Source organism: Loxodonta africana, chromosome 3 (assembly GCF_030014295.1).
Source record: "Loxodonta africana isolate mLoxAfr1 chromosome 3, mLoxAfr1.hap2, whole genome shotgun sequence".
Lineage (NCBI taxonomy): Eukaryota > Metazoa > Chordata > Mammalia > Proboscidea > Elephantidae > Loxodonta > Loxodonta africana.
The window spans coordinates 30018275-30037834 of NC_087344.1; the positions used below are offsets into that span (position 1 = coordinate 30018275).

The 19560-nt window shown below is 40.3% G+C and overlaps 1 protein-coding gene across 6 annotated transcripts in view; it reads left to right on the forward strand.

The window, feature by feature from the left end:
- The window catches only part of LOC100664667 (zinc finger protein OZF-like), a 49471-nt gene extending 32741 nt beyond the window's left edge, over positions 1-16730 (forward strand). For 5 of the 6 annotated variants that reach the window (XM_064280848.1, XM_064280846.1, XM_064280849.1 and 2 more), the window contains exons 4-6: positions 8908-9031; positions 10013-10136; positions 10584-16730. In XM_064280848.1, coding sequence (XP_064136918.1) covers positions 8908-9031; positions 10013-10136; positions 10584-11964 — 1629 coding nt within the window. In that variant the 3' untranslated portion in view covers positions 11965-16730. The remainder of the gene's footprint in view (positions 1-8907; positions 9032-10012; positions 10137-10583) is intronic. The other variant, XM_064280852.1, reaches the window with a different exon arrangement.
- Positions 16731-19560: the final 2830 nt, after the last annotated feature.

Genomic DNA, 19560 nt, shown 5'->3' on the forward strand with positions numbered 1-19560 from the left:
TGAAATCTCTTAAGCATCTTGCCAGCTTTTCTTCATGTAAATTCGAGGAAGTAGAATTAAAAATATTTTTCCTTACTTTATTACACAGAAGATATAACGGAATTTATACTAGTTCTTTGTTCATAACAATACATCTACAGTTTGGAGACAGAGAACAAGGACTGGACTTTCGTTCCTGATTTCTGAAACTAACATTGTTTTTGAACATAACGCATTTGATTTCCAAAATAGGGAGGCAGGTAGGGGCTACACAGGCCACACACCTGGTGAAGTACTTCAGGAAGAGAGCAGGGATTTCAATGATTCAGTCATTGAAATCCCAATGACTAAAAGGCCCTGGACCTTGGAGCTTCCTCTTTGAACTTGCTGGATCGGTGAGAGAACATCCATGCACAGGAGTGGGGGTGGTACATCCCTGGTGACCGTGGAAGTATCATGCTACCAGGATCTCTCTCATACTCGGAACGTGAAATGTGCAAAGTATGAACCTAGGCAAATTGGAAATCGTCAGAAATGAAATGAACTACATAATGATTGATATCCTAGGCATTTATGAGCTGAAATGCACTGGCATTGGCCATTTTGAATCAGACAATAACATGGTCTACTATGTCAAGAATGACAGGTTGGAGAGGAATGGCATTGTTTTCCTCATCAAAAAGAACAAGGTCTATCCTGAAGTACAATACTGTCAGTGATAGAATAATATCCATACGCCTACATGGAAGACCAGTTAATACTAATATTTTCATATTTACTCACCAACCACTAAAGTCAAAGATGAAGAAATTGAAGATTTTTATCAATTTCTGCAGTCTGAAATTGATCCAACATGCAATCAGGATGCATTGATAATTACTTGTGATTAGAATGCAAAAGTTGGAAACAAAGAAGAAGGATCATTAGTTGGAAAATATAGCCTTGGTGATAGAAACAATGCTGGAAATCGCATGATAGATTTTGCAAGATCAATGAATTCTTCATTGCAAATACCTTTTTCAGCAACATAAACGGTGACTATAAATGTGGACCTTATCAGATGGAATACACAAGAATCAAATCTACTACATCTGTGCATAAAGAAGAAGGAAAAGCTCAGCACTATCAATCAGAACAAGGCCAGGGTCTGACTGCCAGACAGTAAGTTAGAAAGACCAAAGAAGAATTGATGCCTTTGAATTACGATGTTGATGAAGAATACTGAATATACCATGGACTGCCAAAAGAATGAACAAATCTGTCCTGGAAGAAGTACAGCCAGAATGCTCCTTAGAAGTGAGGTTGGTGAGACTTGTTCTCATATAATTCTGACATTATCAGGAGGGATCAGCCCCTGGAGAAGGATGTTATGCCTCGTAAAGTAGAGGGTCAGCAAAAAAGAGGAAGACCCTCAACGATATGGATTGACATTGTGACTGCAACAATGGGCTCAAGTATAACAATGATCATGAGGATCGCCCAAGACTGGGCTGTGTTTCTTTCAGTTGTATATAAGCTAGCTATGAGTCAGAAACCACTTGAGGGCACCTAACAATGACAACTATTGCAGGGGCAATGAGACTCTGAATTAGCTCTGTGGCTAATTCAAAGAAAGGGCTGCACAGGCAGTCAGTTTGTGAAGACCCAGCGTGGGTGAGTGGTGGAAAGGGAAAGCCCGCAGGGGCAGTTGATGAAGAAGGATAGAGTTCTTCCAATTGTGGCGTAGTACCAGAGGACCAGAGACAGATAAAGGGAGGCTCTGATCTGAAGTGCAGAGAGTTGTACAGACTCCTGAGCGAACAGCTGGTACCTGATGACCTGGTCCTGGGTGGCCAGTGATGTTTTGACCTGGCTCAGGGTGGCCAAGGATGAACTCTGACCTATTTCTGGGTGTTTAGGTTCAGAGACAGGAAGGGCCATGGAAATGGCTGGCAATGAGGGAAAGAAAGGTGAGGCTCATCCACCTTGCCTTTTTTATCCTGCAGCCTGCAGAACAGTTTAAAGTTGTATTAAACTCCATAATACTGCATTCAGTGAATATGTTGCTGAACCCCAGAAGGTAAGCTCTGTGCCGTGCGTTCAGACTTGCTAACAATCTAGACCCTGGTCTTTGAGAAAGAGAAAGTAACTTTATTGTGATGCACAGGGCAGGGAGTTGGAGAATGTTCCCCAGATCCAACTCCCCCAGCTTTGGGGAAGTAGGGCTTATATGTGATTTGGGCAGCAAGATGGCAGCCACGCTGGGGTACAGGGGAGGAATAATTCTAGAAGGTGGCCAGGAAACAGAAGGTGACATGGTTCTCATCAGACCTCTTGTTTCGAAATAGGGTCTGGATGATGATTTTCCCTCTGATTTGTTCCACCTGTTGCTGCCCCCTCTGTTGAGGTCAATGAACGGTCACTGCTGGCCCTTCTGCACATGCTGGGCAAGCCAGATCTGGTTTGGGCTAGTTTAAGGCAGTCTCTTCTGACAAATGGAAATTTACTGGCATTCGTAGGGTCAGTTTGAGATAGGGACAGAAGGCTGGAGACCCTCAAGGCCAGAATAACAGGCCTGTTGATCTGGGACTCTATCCTGTGGGAGATGTTACAACACAGCCCACACATGCAGCCCACGATGCACAAAGTATTACATATCTCTCTCCGAAGTTATTTTTCGGGACCCCACTATGAGGGTGGCATCTTACATTATTTCTCCCAGGTTGTTTTTCAGGACCCCACTACGAGGGTGGCATCTTACATTATTTCTCCCAAGTTGTTTTTCAGGACCCCACTACGAGGGTGGCATTTTACATATCTCTCTCAAGCTGTTTTTCAGGACCCCACTATGGGGTGGCGTCCTGCATATCTTTCTTGTAAGTTATTTTTCAGGACCCCACCACAGGGGGTGGTGTTACAAGATAGCCCACATCCTGGACTCTGACGCATGAAGCTCTCCATATCTTCCCTACAAGCTGCATTCCAAAGATGAACAGAATCAGTGGATCCCTGGGGCATGGGCAATGAGAATGGGTGCGACCTGACAGTCTTGTCAAGTGGTCACTGAGACAACGCAGTGGTGACATGACATTGTCCAAACTGACTCCACCTTGGATTCCAGATGTGCGCGCACCTAATTTCTTAACCCCTCTGTTGCTCAGAAAGCCTCACCGTTTTCCCCAGAAAGCAATGCATAAAACGAGACCCTTCCCGCCTAAAACCTCTTATAAACTCCAGAAAAACCTCCTTTCAGGGAGAGACTGGAGGCTAGCGTAGACATAAGCCCCTCTCCGTCCCTCCCTCGCAGGCTTTTGTTTCATTTTCTCTGTCACTAATAAACCTTTGTTCATGTGGAACTCCTGAGCCTCTCCTGGTCATTCTTGGTTAGTAGAAGGTGAGAACGTAAACAGGACTTGGTTCCAAGCTGGGAAGCCTTGTCTTGCAGATATACCTTAGCTTTCTCTCTTTCTTTCTTGTTTTTAACCTAATCATTGTGTCTGGACATTCTGAAAGTTTCCACCATTTTGCTTTTACACAGTTTTCTCTAGTGAATGTAAATGTAAAATTCTAAGATCCAGGTATCAAAAATTTAGGCATGTAAGTCCTTCTTACCAAAGGTCAAAAAAAAAAAAAAAACCGTTGCCATCAAATTGATTCCGAATCGTAGCAACCCTATAGGACAGAGTAGAACTGCCCCATGGGGTTTTCAAGGAGCAGCTGGTGAATTCAAACTGCTGACCTTTTGGTTAGTAGCTGAACTCTTAACCACTCCCCCACCAGGGCTCTTTACCTAAGACAAGTTAAATTACAGTGAAAGGGTTCGGATTACTTGGTAAAACTAATATATGAAAATTACATTTCTTTCCAAGATTTAAATAATGCCTTAAGCTTTCTATTGTAAAATATAAACGAAGACTACGTGAAGCTTTTCATGTAAAGTTTTAATAACACTAATTTCAGCATGTGATTATAAATAGGATTTGTAGAATTTTTAGAGCCTCCCAGCATGTCCTGCCCTGATCTCATTAACCTGGAGGTAACTACTATTAAAAAAAAAAAATTTTTTTTTTTAATAGTTAAGGATGTATTATTACTGTTACTGTTATTACAACCTTACCATCCAAGTCTTAATTTGTAAACTATATATTGTTGAGTTTTACCTCTTTTGAGCTATGTATACATGAAATTGGAGCCCTGCTGGCATAGTGGTTGGCAGAAGGTCGGCAGTTCGAATCTATCAGCTGTCCGTAGAAACCATATGGGACAGTTCTAAGGGTGCTGGATTTTGTGATTACTTTTTCTTCATCAGTGAATATAGCCATATTTTTTTTCCTTCATATTATTGATGTAGTATATTATGTTGATTTTCTAATTTTTAACCGTCATTGCACACTGGGATAAATCTCACTTGGTCATGGTGCATAATTCTTTTAATATGCTGTTGGGTTTAGTTTCCTAGTATATTATTGAGTATTTTTGCATCTACATTCCTGGGGGCACTGGTCTACCTTTTATATTTCACTAGCCATGCCTGTATCTGCTTTTGGTATCAAAGTAATCCTCCCCTCATAGAATGAGTTAGAAAGTGTTCTCTTCTGTTTTTGGAGGAGTTTGAGAAGAATTGAAGTGAATTCTTTAAATGTTTGATGGAATTCAGCAGTGAAGCCATCAGATTTTGGTCTGTTCATTGCTGGGATGAGGTTGATTACTGCTTCTATCTCTTGTTACAGTTCTGTTGAAATTTTCTGTTTCTTCTTGAGTCAATGTATGTAATTTGTGTGTTTCTAGAAATTTCCCATTTCATCTAGGTTATCTAATTTGTTGGAATACAGTTAAACACAGTGTTCTCTTGTAATGCTTTTTATTTCTATATGATCGATAGTTATATCTCCACATTCATTTTTTATTTCTATATGATCGATAGTTATATCTCCACATTCATTTTTTATTTCAGTTAATTTGCCTTTTCTCTCTTTAGTGAGTCTAGCAAAAGATTTGTCAATTTTATTGATCTTTCTAAAACACCACGTTATTGTTTTCAGTGATTCACCTGTTTGTCTATTCTCTATTTTATCTACAGTACGTTGTTGTTGTTGTCAGGTGCCGTCAAGTCAGTTCTGACTTATAGCGACCCTATGTACTACAGAACGAAACACTGTCTGGTCCTGTGGCATGCTCACAATTGTTGTTATGCTTTGTTGCAGCCATTGTTGCAGCCACTGTGTAAGTCCATCTCGTTGAGGGTCTTCCTCTTTTTCACTGTACTTTACCAAGCATGATGTCCTTCTCCAGGGACTAATCCTTCCTGACAACATGTCCAAAGCATGTAAGATATAATCTCACCATCCTTACTTCTAAGGCTCATTCTGGTTGTACTTCTTCCAAGACAGATTCGTTCATTGTTCTGGCAGTCCATGGTATATTCAATATTCCTCGCCAGTACCACAACTCAAAGGCGTCAGTTCTTCTTCAGTCTTCCTTGTTCATTGTTCAGCTTTTACATGCATATAAACCTGTTTTTTTCCACTTGCATGTAAACCTTTGACAGGTTCCAATATTCTGATAGTTGGTTCTGCCAGTTTTCCCTTGTTTTTTTTGTTTGTTTGTTTTTTGGGTGTTTCTTGGAGGACCGAGCTTGTAGCTACTTGTGTCACCATCTCCTGATCTCTTTTTGTTCATTTACCTTTAATATTTCTGGGATTTTATATGTGAAGTGTATTGCTTGTAGACCAAGTAGTTTTTGTTTTAATTGTTTTATTTAGATAAGACGGTTATTGATATAATTGTATTAATAACTACCTTATTTGCTGTTGTTTCTATTTGTTATCCCTTATTTCTTTTTCATTTTCTCCTTTTTTCTCTTTCACTGTTTTCTATTTTTTTTTTGTTTTAACTGAGCGTTTTATTTGAATCTGTCTTTTCTCTAACCTACCATATCAACTATACCATATTTTTACTCAAATAATGTGCTCATTTTTTGTTTGCTTGTCAACTGTGCCTGCCCCATGTAATGTATTTTCATATGTCTGCTGTGCTACCTTTTTTAACACCAGCATGTGAAAAATAGGCGTAGAGGTGCTTTTGAAGAAACCTCATGTAAGAGGGTACTTTTGGCAAACAAATCTAGAAGGCACCTGTAATTTGAGCAATGAAATGGTATCTTTTTTTTTTTTTGCCCTTTAATTTTGTGTGTGTGTGCATACTTAAGTGAAAGTTTACAGCTCAAGTGAATTTCTCATGCAAAAAATTATATACATGTTTTTTGTTACATTAGTTGCAATCTGTACAATGTAACAGCACAGTCCTTCTTTCTACCCTGGTTTCCCTGTGTCCATTCAACCAGTTCCTGCCATTCCTGCCTTCTCATCCTCCTTTTGGGAAGGAGCTGCCCATTTGGTCTTATATATTTGATTGAACTAAGAAGTACATTGCTCATGTGTATTATTTTTTTGTTGTATAGGCCTATCTAATCTTTGTCTGAAAAGTGGGCTTCAGAAATGGTTTCAGTTCTGGGTTAACAGTGCCTCCGGGGGCCATAGTTTTGCGGGTTCCTCCAATCTCTGTTAGACCATTAACTCTAGTCTTTTTACGTAAATTTGGGTTCCATTCTACATTTTTCTCCTGCTCTATTCAGAAATCTATGTTTGTTTCCTGTCAGGGTGGTTATTGATTGTAGCCAGGCACCATCTGGTTCTTCTGGTCTCAAGTTGGTGGCGTCTCTGATCCACGTGGTCTAGAATGGGAATTCTAGAACAGTTGCGGTCATGAGGAACCTGTACATAGATCAAGAAGCAGTCTTTTGAATGGAACAAGGAAATACTGAGTGGTTTAAAGTCAGGAAAGATGTGCATCAGAGTTGTATCCTTTTACCATATTTACTCAATCTGTATGCTGAGCAAATAATCTGAAAACTGGACTCTGTGAAGAAGAAAGGGGCATCAGGATTGGAAGAAAATTCATTAACAACCTGCATTATGGAGATGACACAACATTGCTTGCTGAAAGTGAAGAGGAATTGAAGCACTTACTGATGAAGATCAAAGACTACAGCCTTCAGTATGAATTATACCTCAGCACGAAACAAAACTCTTCATAATTGGACCTATAAGCAACATCATGATAAATGGAGAAAAGATCAAAGTTGTCATAGATTTCATTTTACTTGGATCCATAGTCAACACCTATGGAAGCAGCAGTCAAGAAATCAAAACATGCATTGCATTGGGCAAATGTGCTGTAAAAGACCTCTTTAAAGTGTTGAAAAGCAAAGATGTCACCTTTAAGATTTAAAGAGGGCCCAGACCCAATCCATGGTGTTTTCAGTTGCCTCATATACATATAAAACCTGGACAGTGCATAAGGCAGACCAAAGAAGAATTAACACCTTTAAATTATGGTGTCAGCGAAGAATATTGAATGGTACCATGGACTGCCAAAAGGGCAAACAAATTTATCTTGGAAGAAGTACAGCCAGAATGCTCCTTAGGAGCCAGGATGGCGAAACTACATCTCACTTCCTTTAGACATAATATCAGGAGGGATCAGTTCCTGGAGTAGGACATCCTACCCGGTAAAGTAGAAGGTGAGCAAAAAGAGAACCCTCAACGAGATGGATTGACACAGTGGCTGCAACAATGGACTCAAGCATAACAATGATTGTGAAGATGTCGCAGGACTGGGCAGTGTTTTGTTCTGTTGTACATAGGGTAACTGTGAGTACAAACTAACTCGATGTCACCTGAGAACAACTAACTCTGAGAGAATAAGTTTCTGTTCTTTAAACGTATCCACTTGTAGAATTTCTGTTATAGCAGCACTAGGTAAGTAGGACAGAGGGCTGTGTTTTCTCTCATGGCTTCTTTCATAATTTTGTCCATGTGTTTGATTTTCTGTAGTTTAATATAACATGCCTCGGTGTAGATTTTTTTCAATTTATCCCTCTTGCTGTTGTCTGAACTTGTAGATATGCTATTTGATGTCTGTCATTAATTTTGTAAAATTATCAGCCAGTATTACTTCAAATGCTACTTCTAGTATCTCTCTTCTCTTGTATTCTCATTATGTGTGTGTTACACTTTTTGTTTCCGTGTACTTGGTTATTGTGTTTCCTTTTTCCTCTTCTCAGTTTTGGATGTTTCTATTGACCTATCTTGAACCTCTTTGATTATTTCTTCTGCCATGTCTAATCTATTGTTAATCCCATTAAAGATACCGTTCATGTCTTACACTGCTTTTGATTTCTAGGATTTCCTTTTGAGTTTTCTTAGGTTTTTCATCTCTTTGCTCACATTACCCATCTGTTTTTCCATGTGGTCCAGTTTTTCCACTGGAAGCGTTACCGTGTGAGTGATAGTTATTTTAAATTTGCACTCTGATAATTCCAAAATCTCTGCCAAATCCAGTTCTGATTCTGATGCTTGTTTTCTCTGTTAAAGCAAGATAAAGCTTCCAGTGTTTCACTGTATCCCTTTTATTAGTATCTCATCCTGTTTTAACCCAGTGGTCCGTGTTTTGTTGATTTTTGGTGGATCTTATGGAAGGAGGTGAAATTGATATTTTTCCATAAAGAAATGATGATCTGAATGATGAAATACGTCTTTGGTTTGTAGAGGATTTCTCTCCCTTCTGCTACATGTTCTGGCAGTTCTGGACCATAAATACAGAGAGAAATAAAATTGGAATTGCTAATAGTCACACTACAGAGAGATAAGTTCGGTATGTCAGCTATATTGTTAAATCTGTGAGATAAAATGCCAACCAACATTCAGGCAGTAAATGCAGACAGACAAGGGATGAGGCTGATGGCGACACTCTAGAGTAGAGCACTGAACCTTGTGTCTTCTCACTATGTATTCTCAGTTCCCCAAGATTGGCAGCCTCACCCATTCTTTTTTGTACACATTGGGAAAGATAATACCTTGCTGATCCAGAATCTGTGTGATGTTTTAGGACTCAGTGTTATTTGAGGATGTGGCTATGAAATTTACCCAGGAAGAGTGGGCTTTGCTGGATTTTTCTCAGAGGAAACTCTACAAAGATGTGATGATGGAAACCTTCAGGAACCTGGACTCAGGTAAAAATGGTTTTATTTTTGTATTTACTTTTTTACTGAAGAAACATGTCATACTCATTGATCTTTTTATACAAATTGGGTTGAAGAATAACTTGGCGAACATGACAGGCATTTTCACTGCCCTCATGAAACTTAGAATATAGTAACTGCTCCATGAATGTAAAAAGCTATGCATTGCATTATTTCTCTTGTGCTTAAAAGCCTTGAGAATCTTTATGTGTTTTAAATGTGAGCATTGGCTTCAGGGGTCACTTTGGGGTAAAAGAGATTTGTGGATGGAACCTTGTTTATTACAAATTGTGTGGTATTATGTTGCTGAATATAAGATCACACCTGTCAGTGCTAGAAATGCTGGAGACTAAAGTATTGATGAAATGCCAGGAAAATGTGCTCCTCTGCCTTCCCTCATGATCTGCCTTTCCCCATGAGCACCATGTCAACCACACTAATTTTTTCCCTCAGAAGAAAAGGGAAGATTTTAGTAGAGTGGAAATAGGACTTATCCAGAGCTGCAGTATCAGGAAACACCGGGAAGGTAAAAATTGTTTGAAGGACCAGCCCTGTTGGTACAGAATTACAATGGAATAAATCAATTCAAAGAAATCTCTTTTGGTTTCAGAACATTGAACTTCCACACATACCTGAGCTGACTTTTTAAAATTTTTATCAGTACTCTCATGCCTTCTCTGTTTGTGGGAAAAGACCTCCCCCATTTCCTCTTTAAATATTACCTTTACTCACGTGTAATATTTGCAGTACCTTACTAATTTACTCTCCTAGTTACACCATACTTATATCACCTTACTCTCAATCATCATGGAGTCATTTTTTAAAATAAATTTCTTACCCATTTGACCCTTGCCAAAGTCCTGGAACAGCCAAATGCCACAGCGTCTTTCTTCATACCTCCCTTGTTCCTTATAAAATTTCCGTACTGTTTTGTTTCATGTTATGAAACTCCACTTAAAATTATTGGGTCAGTTTTTCAACAGCGTAACAATAGACAAAAATCCATGAAGAATGACTTCTGGTCCTCCATGATAGAAGAAATCTGTGAATTATGTGACACCGAAGATCATCACAACAACCAGGGAAATTGTGTGAGGTGGGTATCATTCATGTCACTGAGCAGTGCCTCAGGGTATTTAGGTGTTATGACATTTCTGTGTGTGTGTGTGTGTGTGTGTGTGTATAAAACAAGCTCTAAAATGCTGTGTTCACATAGTTTTCACAACATAGTATTTTCATAAATGTGAACCATATATTATTTCAGACATATTTCACTTGTACAGAAAGCCCTGTTATTTAGAAAGACTATGACAATAATGGTATCAACTTCTTTGAGATAATTCAAACTATGCAACATGAGACAGTTCATAACAGGAGACACGCGTTCTCTGAGTATGATAATTGTGGGATGGTATCAAATTTAATTTTATCAATTTGCTGCCTATTTTTATGTGGTAGAGAGTGTCTGTGAAAATAAACAAGGTAAAGAAAAATAAGATAATCCGTGTGGAGTAACTTTCAGCTGAATTACTAATCTTTCTAGGCTCAAGAGAATTCCTGCTGGAGTAAATCCTTCTGAATGTTGTGAGTGTGGAAAAGCCTTCATGGATCATACTTTTAAGCATCACATCAGATCTCACGCTGGATACAAACCTTATCAGTATAAGGAATGTGGAGAAGCCTGCAGTTTTCCCTTTTCCCTAATACCTCGTGTGATAACTCTTACTGGAGAGAAATTTTGTGAATGTAAGAGTTCTGGGAGACTCTGCAGTTGTTCCTCACCTCTCACCAAATATGTAAGACCTCAATGTGGAAAGTGGCCTTGTGAATGTAAGGAATGTGGAAAAGCCTTTCGTTGTTCCTCACACCTCATTAGACATATACGTTCTCACAGTGGAGAGAGGCCTTATGAACGTGAGGAATATGGAAAAGCCTTTAGTTCCTCACACCGCACTGTACATATAAGAACTCACAGTGAAAAGAGGCCTTATGATTGTAAGGAATGTGGGAAAGCCTTTAGTACTCCCTCATGCCTCACTGCCCATACAAGAACTCACAGTGGAGAGAGGCCTTATGAATGTAACGAATGTGGGAAAGCCTTTAGTAGTTCCTCACACCTAACTAGACATACAAGAACTCACAGTGGAGAGAGGCCTTATGAATGTAAGGAATGTGGAAAAGCTTTTAGTATTTCTTCATCCCTCACTGCACATGTAAGAACTCACAGTGGAGAGAGGCCTTATGAATGTAAGGAATGTGGGAAAGCCTTTAGTAGTTCTTCATGCCTCACTAGACATATAAGAACTCACAGTGGACAGAGGCCTTATAAATGTAAAGAATGTGGAAAACCTTTTAGTATTTCTTCATCCCTCACTGCACATATAAGAACTCACAGTGGAGAGAGGCCTTATGAATGTAAGGAATGCGGGAAGGCCTTTAGTCGTTCCTCAAACCTCACTGCACATATAAGAACTCACAGTGGAGAGAGGCCCTATGAATGTAAGAAGTGTGGGAAAGCCTTTAGTCGTTCCTCACACCTCACTGTACATATAAGGGCTCACAGTGGAGAGAGGCCTTATGGATGTAAGGAATGTGGAAAAGCTTTTAGTGTTTCTTCATCCCTCACTGCACATAAAAGAACGCATAGCGGAGTGAGGCCTTATGAATGTAAGGAATGTGGGAAAGCCTTTAATAGTTCGTCACACCTCACTACACATATAAGAACTCACAGTAGGGAGAGGCCTTACGAATGTAAGGAGTGTGGGAAAGCCTTTAGTACTTCCTCACACTTCACTACACATATAAGAACTCATAGTGGAGAGAGGCTTTATGAATGTAATGAGTGTGGGAAAGCCTTTAGTAGTTCCTCACCCCTCACTAAACATATGAGAGCTCACTGGGGGGGAGGGGCCTTACAAATCTAAGGAGTGTGGGAAAACCTTTAATAGTTCCTCATCGCTCACTGCACATATAAGGGATCACAGTGGAGAGAGGACCTTTGAATGGATGGAATGTAGAAAAGTCTATTCATTCCTCAAACCTCAGTAGACATATAAGTTCTCCCAGTGAAGAAAGAACTTATTAATGTAAGATATGTGGGAATGTCTTCAGTTGTCTCTCATGCTTTTCAACACTTCTGATTAGGAATACTGGACAGAAGCAACATACATGTGAGTAACTCTGGGTAACTTTATCCTTTATATTTTCTCAAACCTGAAAAAAGATATGCAGCAGGGAAACCATAGATGTGTAAGGAATGTGGGAAAATTTTTCTTTTTCTTCCCTGCTTTCGGTGACTTTCACATGTACGGAAAAGCCTTCCCTATTTCAGTAACAGAGCATGTGAAAAGTCACACAAGAGTATCATGTAAATGTGAAGTACCTGGGAACATTTGAGATAAATCATATTCCGTATCATTGTTGTTAGGTGCTGTCGATTTGGTTCCGACTCATAGCAACCCTATGCACAACAGAATGAAATACTGCCCGGTCCTGTGCCATCCTTAAAATCATTGTTATACTTGAGCCCATGGTTGCAGCCACAGTGTCAATCCATCTCATTGAGGGTCTTCCTCTTTTCCTCTGACCCAGTACTTTACCAAGCATGATGTTCTTCTCCAGGGACTGATCCAACCCAACAACATGTCCAAAGTATGTAAGAGACAGTCTCACCAACCTTCTAAGGAACATTCTGGTTGTACTTCTTCCAAGACAGATTTGTTCGTTCTTTTGGCAGTCCATGCTATATTCAGTATTCTTCGCCAACACCACAATTCAAAGGTGTCAGTTCTTCTTTGGTCTTCCTTATTCATTGTCCAGCTTTCACATACTCTTGATGCAGTTGAAAATACTATGGCTTGGGTCAGGTGCACCTTAGTCCTCAAGGTGACATCTTTGCTTTTCAACACTTTAAAGAGGTCCTTTGCAGCAGATTTACCCAATGCAATGCGGCCTTTGATTTCTTGACTTCTGCTTCCCTGGGTGTTGATTGTAGATCCAAGTGAAATGAAATCCCTGACAACTTCAGTCTTTTCTCCGTTTATCAGGATGTTGCTTATTGGAACAGTTGTGAGGGTTTTCGTTTTATGTTGGGATGTAATCCATACTGAAGGCCGTGGTCTTTGATCTTCATCAGTAAGTGCTTCAAGTCTTCTTCACTTTCAGCAAGTAAGGTTGTGTCATCTGCATAACACAGGTTGTTAATGAGTCTTCCTCCAATCCTGATGCCCTGTTCTTCATACAGTCCATCTTCTCAGATTATTTGCTCAGCATACAGATTGAATAGGTATGGTGAAAGGATACAATCCTGATACATACCTTTCCTGACTTTAAACCACTCAGTGTCCCCTTGTTCTGCCCGAACAACTGCCTCTTGATCTATGTACAGTTTCCTCATGAGCACGATTAAGTGTTCTGGAATCCCCATTCTTCACAATGTTATCCATAATTTGTTATGATCCACGTAGTCAAATGCCTTTGCATAGTCAATAAAACATAGGTAAAGATCCTTCTGGTATTCTCTGCTCTCAGCCAGGATCCATCTGACACTAGCAATGATTATCCCTGGTTCCACGTCCTCTTCTGAATCTGACCTGAATATCTGGCAGTTCCCTGTCAATACACTGTTGCAGCTGCTTTTAAATGATCTTCAGCAAAATTTTGCTTGCATGTGATATTGCTGATGTTATTCGATAATTTCTGCATTTGGTTGGATGACTCTCCCTGGGAATAGGCATAAATATGGATCTCTTCCAGTCGGTTGGCCAGCTAGCTGTCTTCCAGATTTCTTGGCATAGACAAGCGAGCACTTCCTGCACTGCATCTGTTTGTTGAAACATCTCAATTGATAGATATTCCATCAATTCCCAGAGCCTTGTTTTCCTTCAGTTCCTTCAGTGCAGCTTGGACTTCATCCTTCAGTACTATCGGTTCCTGATCATGTCCTGCCTCTTGAAATGGTTAAACGTCGACTAATTCTTTTTGATATAATGACCCTGCGTGTTTCTTCCATCTTCTTTTGATGCTTCCTGTGTCATTTAATATTTTCCCCATAGAATCCTTCGTTATTGTGACTTAAGACTTGAATTTTTTCTCTAGTTCTTTCAGCTTGAAAAGCTCTGACCGTGTTCTTCCCTTTTGGTTTTCTATCTGCAGCTCTTAGCATATGTCATTATAATACTTTACTTTGTCTTCTCGAGCCGCCGTTTGAAATCTTCTGTTCAGTTCTTTTACTTCGTCATTTCTTCTTTTGCTTTTAGCTGCTTGACATTCGAGAGCAAGTTTCAGAGTCTCCTCTGACATCTATCTTGGTCCTTTCTTTGTTGTCTTTTCGGTAACGTCTTGCCTTCTTCATGTATGATATCCTTGATGTCATTGCACAACTCGTCTGATCTTCGGTCATTAGTGTTCATCATGTCAAATCTATTCATGAGATTGTCTCTAAATTCAGGTGGGATATACTCAAGGTTGTATTTTGGCTCTCGTGGACTTGCTCTGATTTTCTTCACTTTCAGCTTGAACTTGCATATGAACAATTGATGGTCTGTTCCACAGTTGGCCCCTGGCATTGTTCTTACTGATGATACTGAGCTTTTCCATTGTCCCTTTCAACAGATGTAGTTGATTTGATTCCTGGGGGGCTCATATTCCCACACTATATCAGACAATGTTCCGCTTCTATTCATAAGGTTTTCACTGGCTGATTCTCAAAAGTAGACTGCTTTCTTCTAAGGTGTTTCTTTCTAAGGTGGCATAGGTTCCAGCATCACAGCAACATGCAAGCTCCCACAGTACTACAAACTGACAGACATGTGGGAGATTCCATACTGGTCCTGTGAATATAAAAGATGATGGAAGTCTTCAGTGTCCCTCCTCCCTCAGGACGCTTATTAGACCTCATACAGTGGGAAACCTTGTAATTGTCAGTCCTGAGAAACCCTTCAATGACATAATTTTCCTATTTCTGTACAAATATTTCTAGCAAGGGAGCCTTAAGCTAGATTTTCTAGAAAAGCAAAACCAGTAAGGGTTATAAATATGTATATAGAGAGATTTATATCAAAGAAATAGCTTACACAGTTTTAGCAGCTGGAATATCCCAAGTCCATGGGTCAGGCTGGAGGCTTCTTCTCATTCACGTAGCTGCAGGGGATGGCAAACCCAAGATTGGCAAGTCAAACACCAGGCCTCTGGTTCATAGGCAGTGATGACTGACAAATCCCAAGATTGGCATGCAAGACAGCAGCTAAGCTGCTAGCTCAGGTCCCAAGAACCACAGGTTAGATGAACAGGAGACAGGTGTAGGATCCAGTGCTAGCAAAAGTCCACAAGCCTTACCAGAAAGTCTACTTATATTTGATGCAGTCCACACCTCTGAGGAAACTCCTTTCAACTGATTGGCTACTCACTGCAGAGCCCATTATGGAGGTGATCACATTGCATCAAAACTTATCATGGAAGTAATCATAATATGACTGGCAAACTGCATCATAACTGCCAAACCACTGAGAATCATGGTCCAGCCAAGCTGACACAACCATAACCATCACAGGGAGGAATTTTATTAAATGTACAACTATGAAAATTACTGCTTCCTTATTCCTATGTGCATTAATTTCTACTTTTTATTTTCTGTTAAACATATACCAGTGATAAATATCCCTCTAAGCTTCCTTTCAATTCTAGGACATGGATTTTGGTAAGTGTTGTTTCCATTTGGTTAATTTATTTAAAAAACTCATTTCATTAGAAAATTTCATCAACACATGAGTGTTTTTAAGTGTGCGTTTTTAAGTTTTTGTGCTTTAAGTGAAAGTTTACAAATCAAATAAGTTTCTCATACAAAAATTTATATATACTTTGCTATATAGTCCTAGTTGCTCTCCCCCTAATGAGACAGCACACTCCTTTCCTCCACTGTCTCTTTTCTTTTCCATTCAGATAGCTTCTGACCCCCTTTGCCCTCTCGTCTCCCCTCTGGTCAGAAGCTGTCTGCATAGTCTCATGTGTCTCCTTGATCCAAGAAGCTCACTTGGAGCCTGTGTTTTCTTTTTATCAACGAAGTCAAGCTATAATTTTTTTTGTGTACAAATAGCATGTCCTCATTGTAGAAAATCTGATTTGAACTGAAAAGTATCTGTTAAAAAAGCACTTAGAATGTCACCACTGCTGATATTTTGTTTATTCTTATTTTTCAGCCCTTCATTACAACAAATTAATGGTTTTAATATAATCAGGATTGTTCTGAACATTTAGTGTACTAGTGTAATTTTTTTTACATTGTGTCATGGATTGAATTATGTCCCCCCAAAAATGTGTTTATTAACTTGGTTAGGCCATGATACCTAGTATTCTGTCATTGTCCTCCATTTTGTTATTGTAATTTTGTATTGAGAAGATTAGAGTGGGATTGTAGCACTACCTTTACTCAGACCCAATGTAAAGGGAGTTTCCCTAGGGTGTGGCCTGCACCACCTTTTATCTCTTTACAGAAAAGGAAAGGGAAGCAAGCAGAGTTGGAAGTCTCATACCATCAAGAAAGCAGCACCAGGAGAAGGTCCTCAACCAGGGAAGGGTTGAGGATGGGACCTTCCTTCTGAGTCGACAAAGAGAGAAAGCCTTCTCCTGGAGCTAACACCCTGAATTTGGACTTGTAACCTACTAGACTGTGAGATAATAAATTTCTCTTTGTTAAAGCCATCCACTTGTGGTATTTCTGTTATAGCAGTACTAAAAAAAAAAAAAAAATTTTTTTTTTTTTTTTTTTTTTTTTTACTAGATGACTTAAAAAAAAAAAAAAAAAGCTAAGGCACATTGCATATCATGTCTTCTCGTGGACTACTATCATGATCCCTGGTTTACTGATGAGAAAACAGCACAGAAAGTTTTAACCCAAAATCACCCCACAGAAGTGCCTCTCTCTGAAATGGTGGTGTAAGAAGCAGGGTTTGCTCAGATGGTTGACTCTTTCTGGGATCCTATGTGATGGTACCCCATATAGAGCCCCACCATGACCTAGCTGCTCTAGAGTTTTTTTTCTCACACATCCACAGAGCCTGTGTTCAGTCCTGATTTTGGTAATTCTTACCATCCAAGGTTGTGTGCTGGCAGTGGAGACAAGGCTACAGAAGCTGGGCTGTGCCGGAATAGTGGCTGGTGCTGCCCATGGTGTGCACATTCATGGTAGGGCCTTGACAAGATGGGAGCCCAGCTAGGGGTACTTACTGTGGTGATAGCACAAGTGGCTGTTGGGCCCAGAGGTTTATTTAGTGCCACTGTGCCCCAGGATGAGATGAGAGATGTTTGCTTCAGACAGAAGAAGCCTTCAAATTAGACCTTTCCTTGACCCAGGAATTACCCTTGAAGAGTCATCCTATGGATCTTCCTTGGCACCAGGATTGTGCCTGTTGACAGTAGTGGTAGATGGTGGAAACCACAAAAGTCCCTGTCTGCCAGGAAGGAATCTGTGACATAAATGACTGGCCACACATCAGTCTATGGTACTGCCACTAAAGAGTTTTGTTATGGATTGAGTTGTGTCCCCAAAAACTGTGTGTCAACTTGCTTAGACCATGATTCCCACTGTTGTGTGATTGTCCACCATTTTGTCATCTGATGTGATTTTCCTATTGTAGATCCTGTTGCTATGATGTTGATGAGATGGGATTAGTGGCAGTTAGTGAGTCAGGACTCAATCTACAAGATTAGATTTTGTCTAAAGCCTATCTCTTTTGAGATATAAAAGAGAAAAGCAAGCAGAGAGACAGGGGACTTTATGTTACCAGGAAAGCAATGCCAAGAGCAAGTCATGTCCTTTGGACTTGATGTTCCTGTGCAGAAAAGCTCCTAGACCATGGGAAGGTTGATGACAAGGACATTCCTCCAGAGCCAACAGAGACAGAAAGCCTTCGCCTGGAGCTAGCACCCTGAATTTGGTCTTCTGGCCTACCCAACTCTGAGAGAATAAACATCTGTTTCTTAAATCCATCCACTTATGGTATTTCTGTTACAGAATCACTAGATAACTCAGACTTTGGTACCAGGAGTGGGGTGATGCTTTAACAGGTACCTAAAATGTGGAAGACTTTTTAAACTGAATAGAGGCTGGAAGAGTTTTAAAGTGCCTAATAGTAAAAGCCTAGATTGCCTTCAAGAGACATTTGGTGGAATTATGGACATCTAAGACAACTCTCGTGAGGACTCGGAAGGAAGTGAGGAGAGCCATTACACTGGAGACAGCGCAGATGACAAGAAGTGGCAGCACCAGAGAAGCAATAACAGCAGGGAATCTGCAGCAGCAGAACCAGGAGACAAGCTTGAGACAGCGCTGAAACTGACTCACAGCGCAAGAGAGCTGAGTGCCTTTGGCAGGAAGCTTCCTGGTGGAGTGGGGTGCCTTCAGGCACTTATCAGTGTAGCTAGGCTTGCCTACCCACAGTGCAAGAGAGCTGAGTGCCTTCACGTTGGAGTTTACTGGCAGAGCGGGGTGCCCCTGAGTACTTACTGATGGAGCTACAGAGCTTTGTAACATTTGCAGGGAAGATGCAGACAGCACTGCCCCATGAGCCAAAAGACCAAGGAACCAGGAAGCAGGAATTGTAGAGACAAGGAACACAGGAAAGAAAGCTGCCTAAGTCTCAAAGCGTACGTCCATGACCTCTGGGGTCTCAAAGGGTGGAGTTGCCACTCAGATGAAGTAGGAGAATGGGGCCACCCAAATGCAAGGGAGCAGAGTTGCCCTTCCAGTAAGCCTGGAAGGTGGAGCTGAAGCCCAGGGCTGAGGTCCCCCTACTCAGAATCCAGAGAGTGTAGCCAACACCCAGAGTCTGGAGGGCAGGGCCATTGTCTAAATGGTCTCAGAGAACAGAGGACAATATTCAAGCCTTGACAGCTAACGTTATGTATTCTCCTAACTTGCTTGGTGCATGTTATGCCTTCTTTCCCTCCAGTTTCTCTCATTTGTAATGGACATAACTAGTTTGTGCCTGTTCCACCATTGTACTTTGGAAGCAGATAACTTCCATTCTGGATTTCACAAAGAGGAATTTTTGGATTTTGGACTTGGGGTTGATTTAAGAGATTTGCTATGATATGATGAGGTGAATATGTTTTACATATGGCAAGGTCATGAATTTTAGGGGTCCAAAGTGTGGAATGTTATGGATTGAGTTGTGTCCCCCTAAAATGTGTGTCAACTTGCTTAGGCCATGATTCCACAGTATTGTGTGTTTGTTCACCATTTTGTCATCTGATGTGATTTTCTTATGTGTTGTAAATCCTATCTCTGTGATATTGATGAGATGAGATTAGCAGCAGTTAGAGGCAGGGCTCAATCTATAAGATTAGATTTTGTCTAAAGCCAGTCTCTTTTGAGATATAAAAGAGAGAAGCAAGCAGAATGTCATAGATTGAATTATGTTCCCCCCAAAACGTGTGTATCAACTTGGTTATGCCATGTGTGGTTGTCCTCCATTTTGTGATTATAATTTTAAGTTGAGAGGATTAGGGTGGGATTATAACAC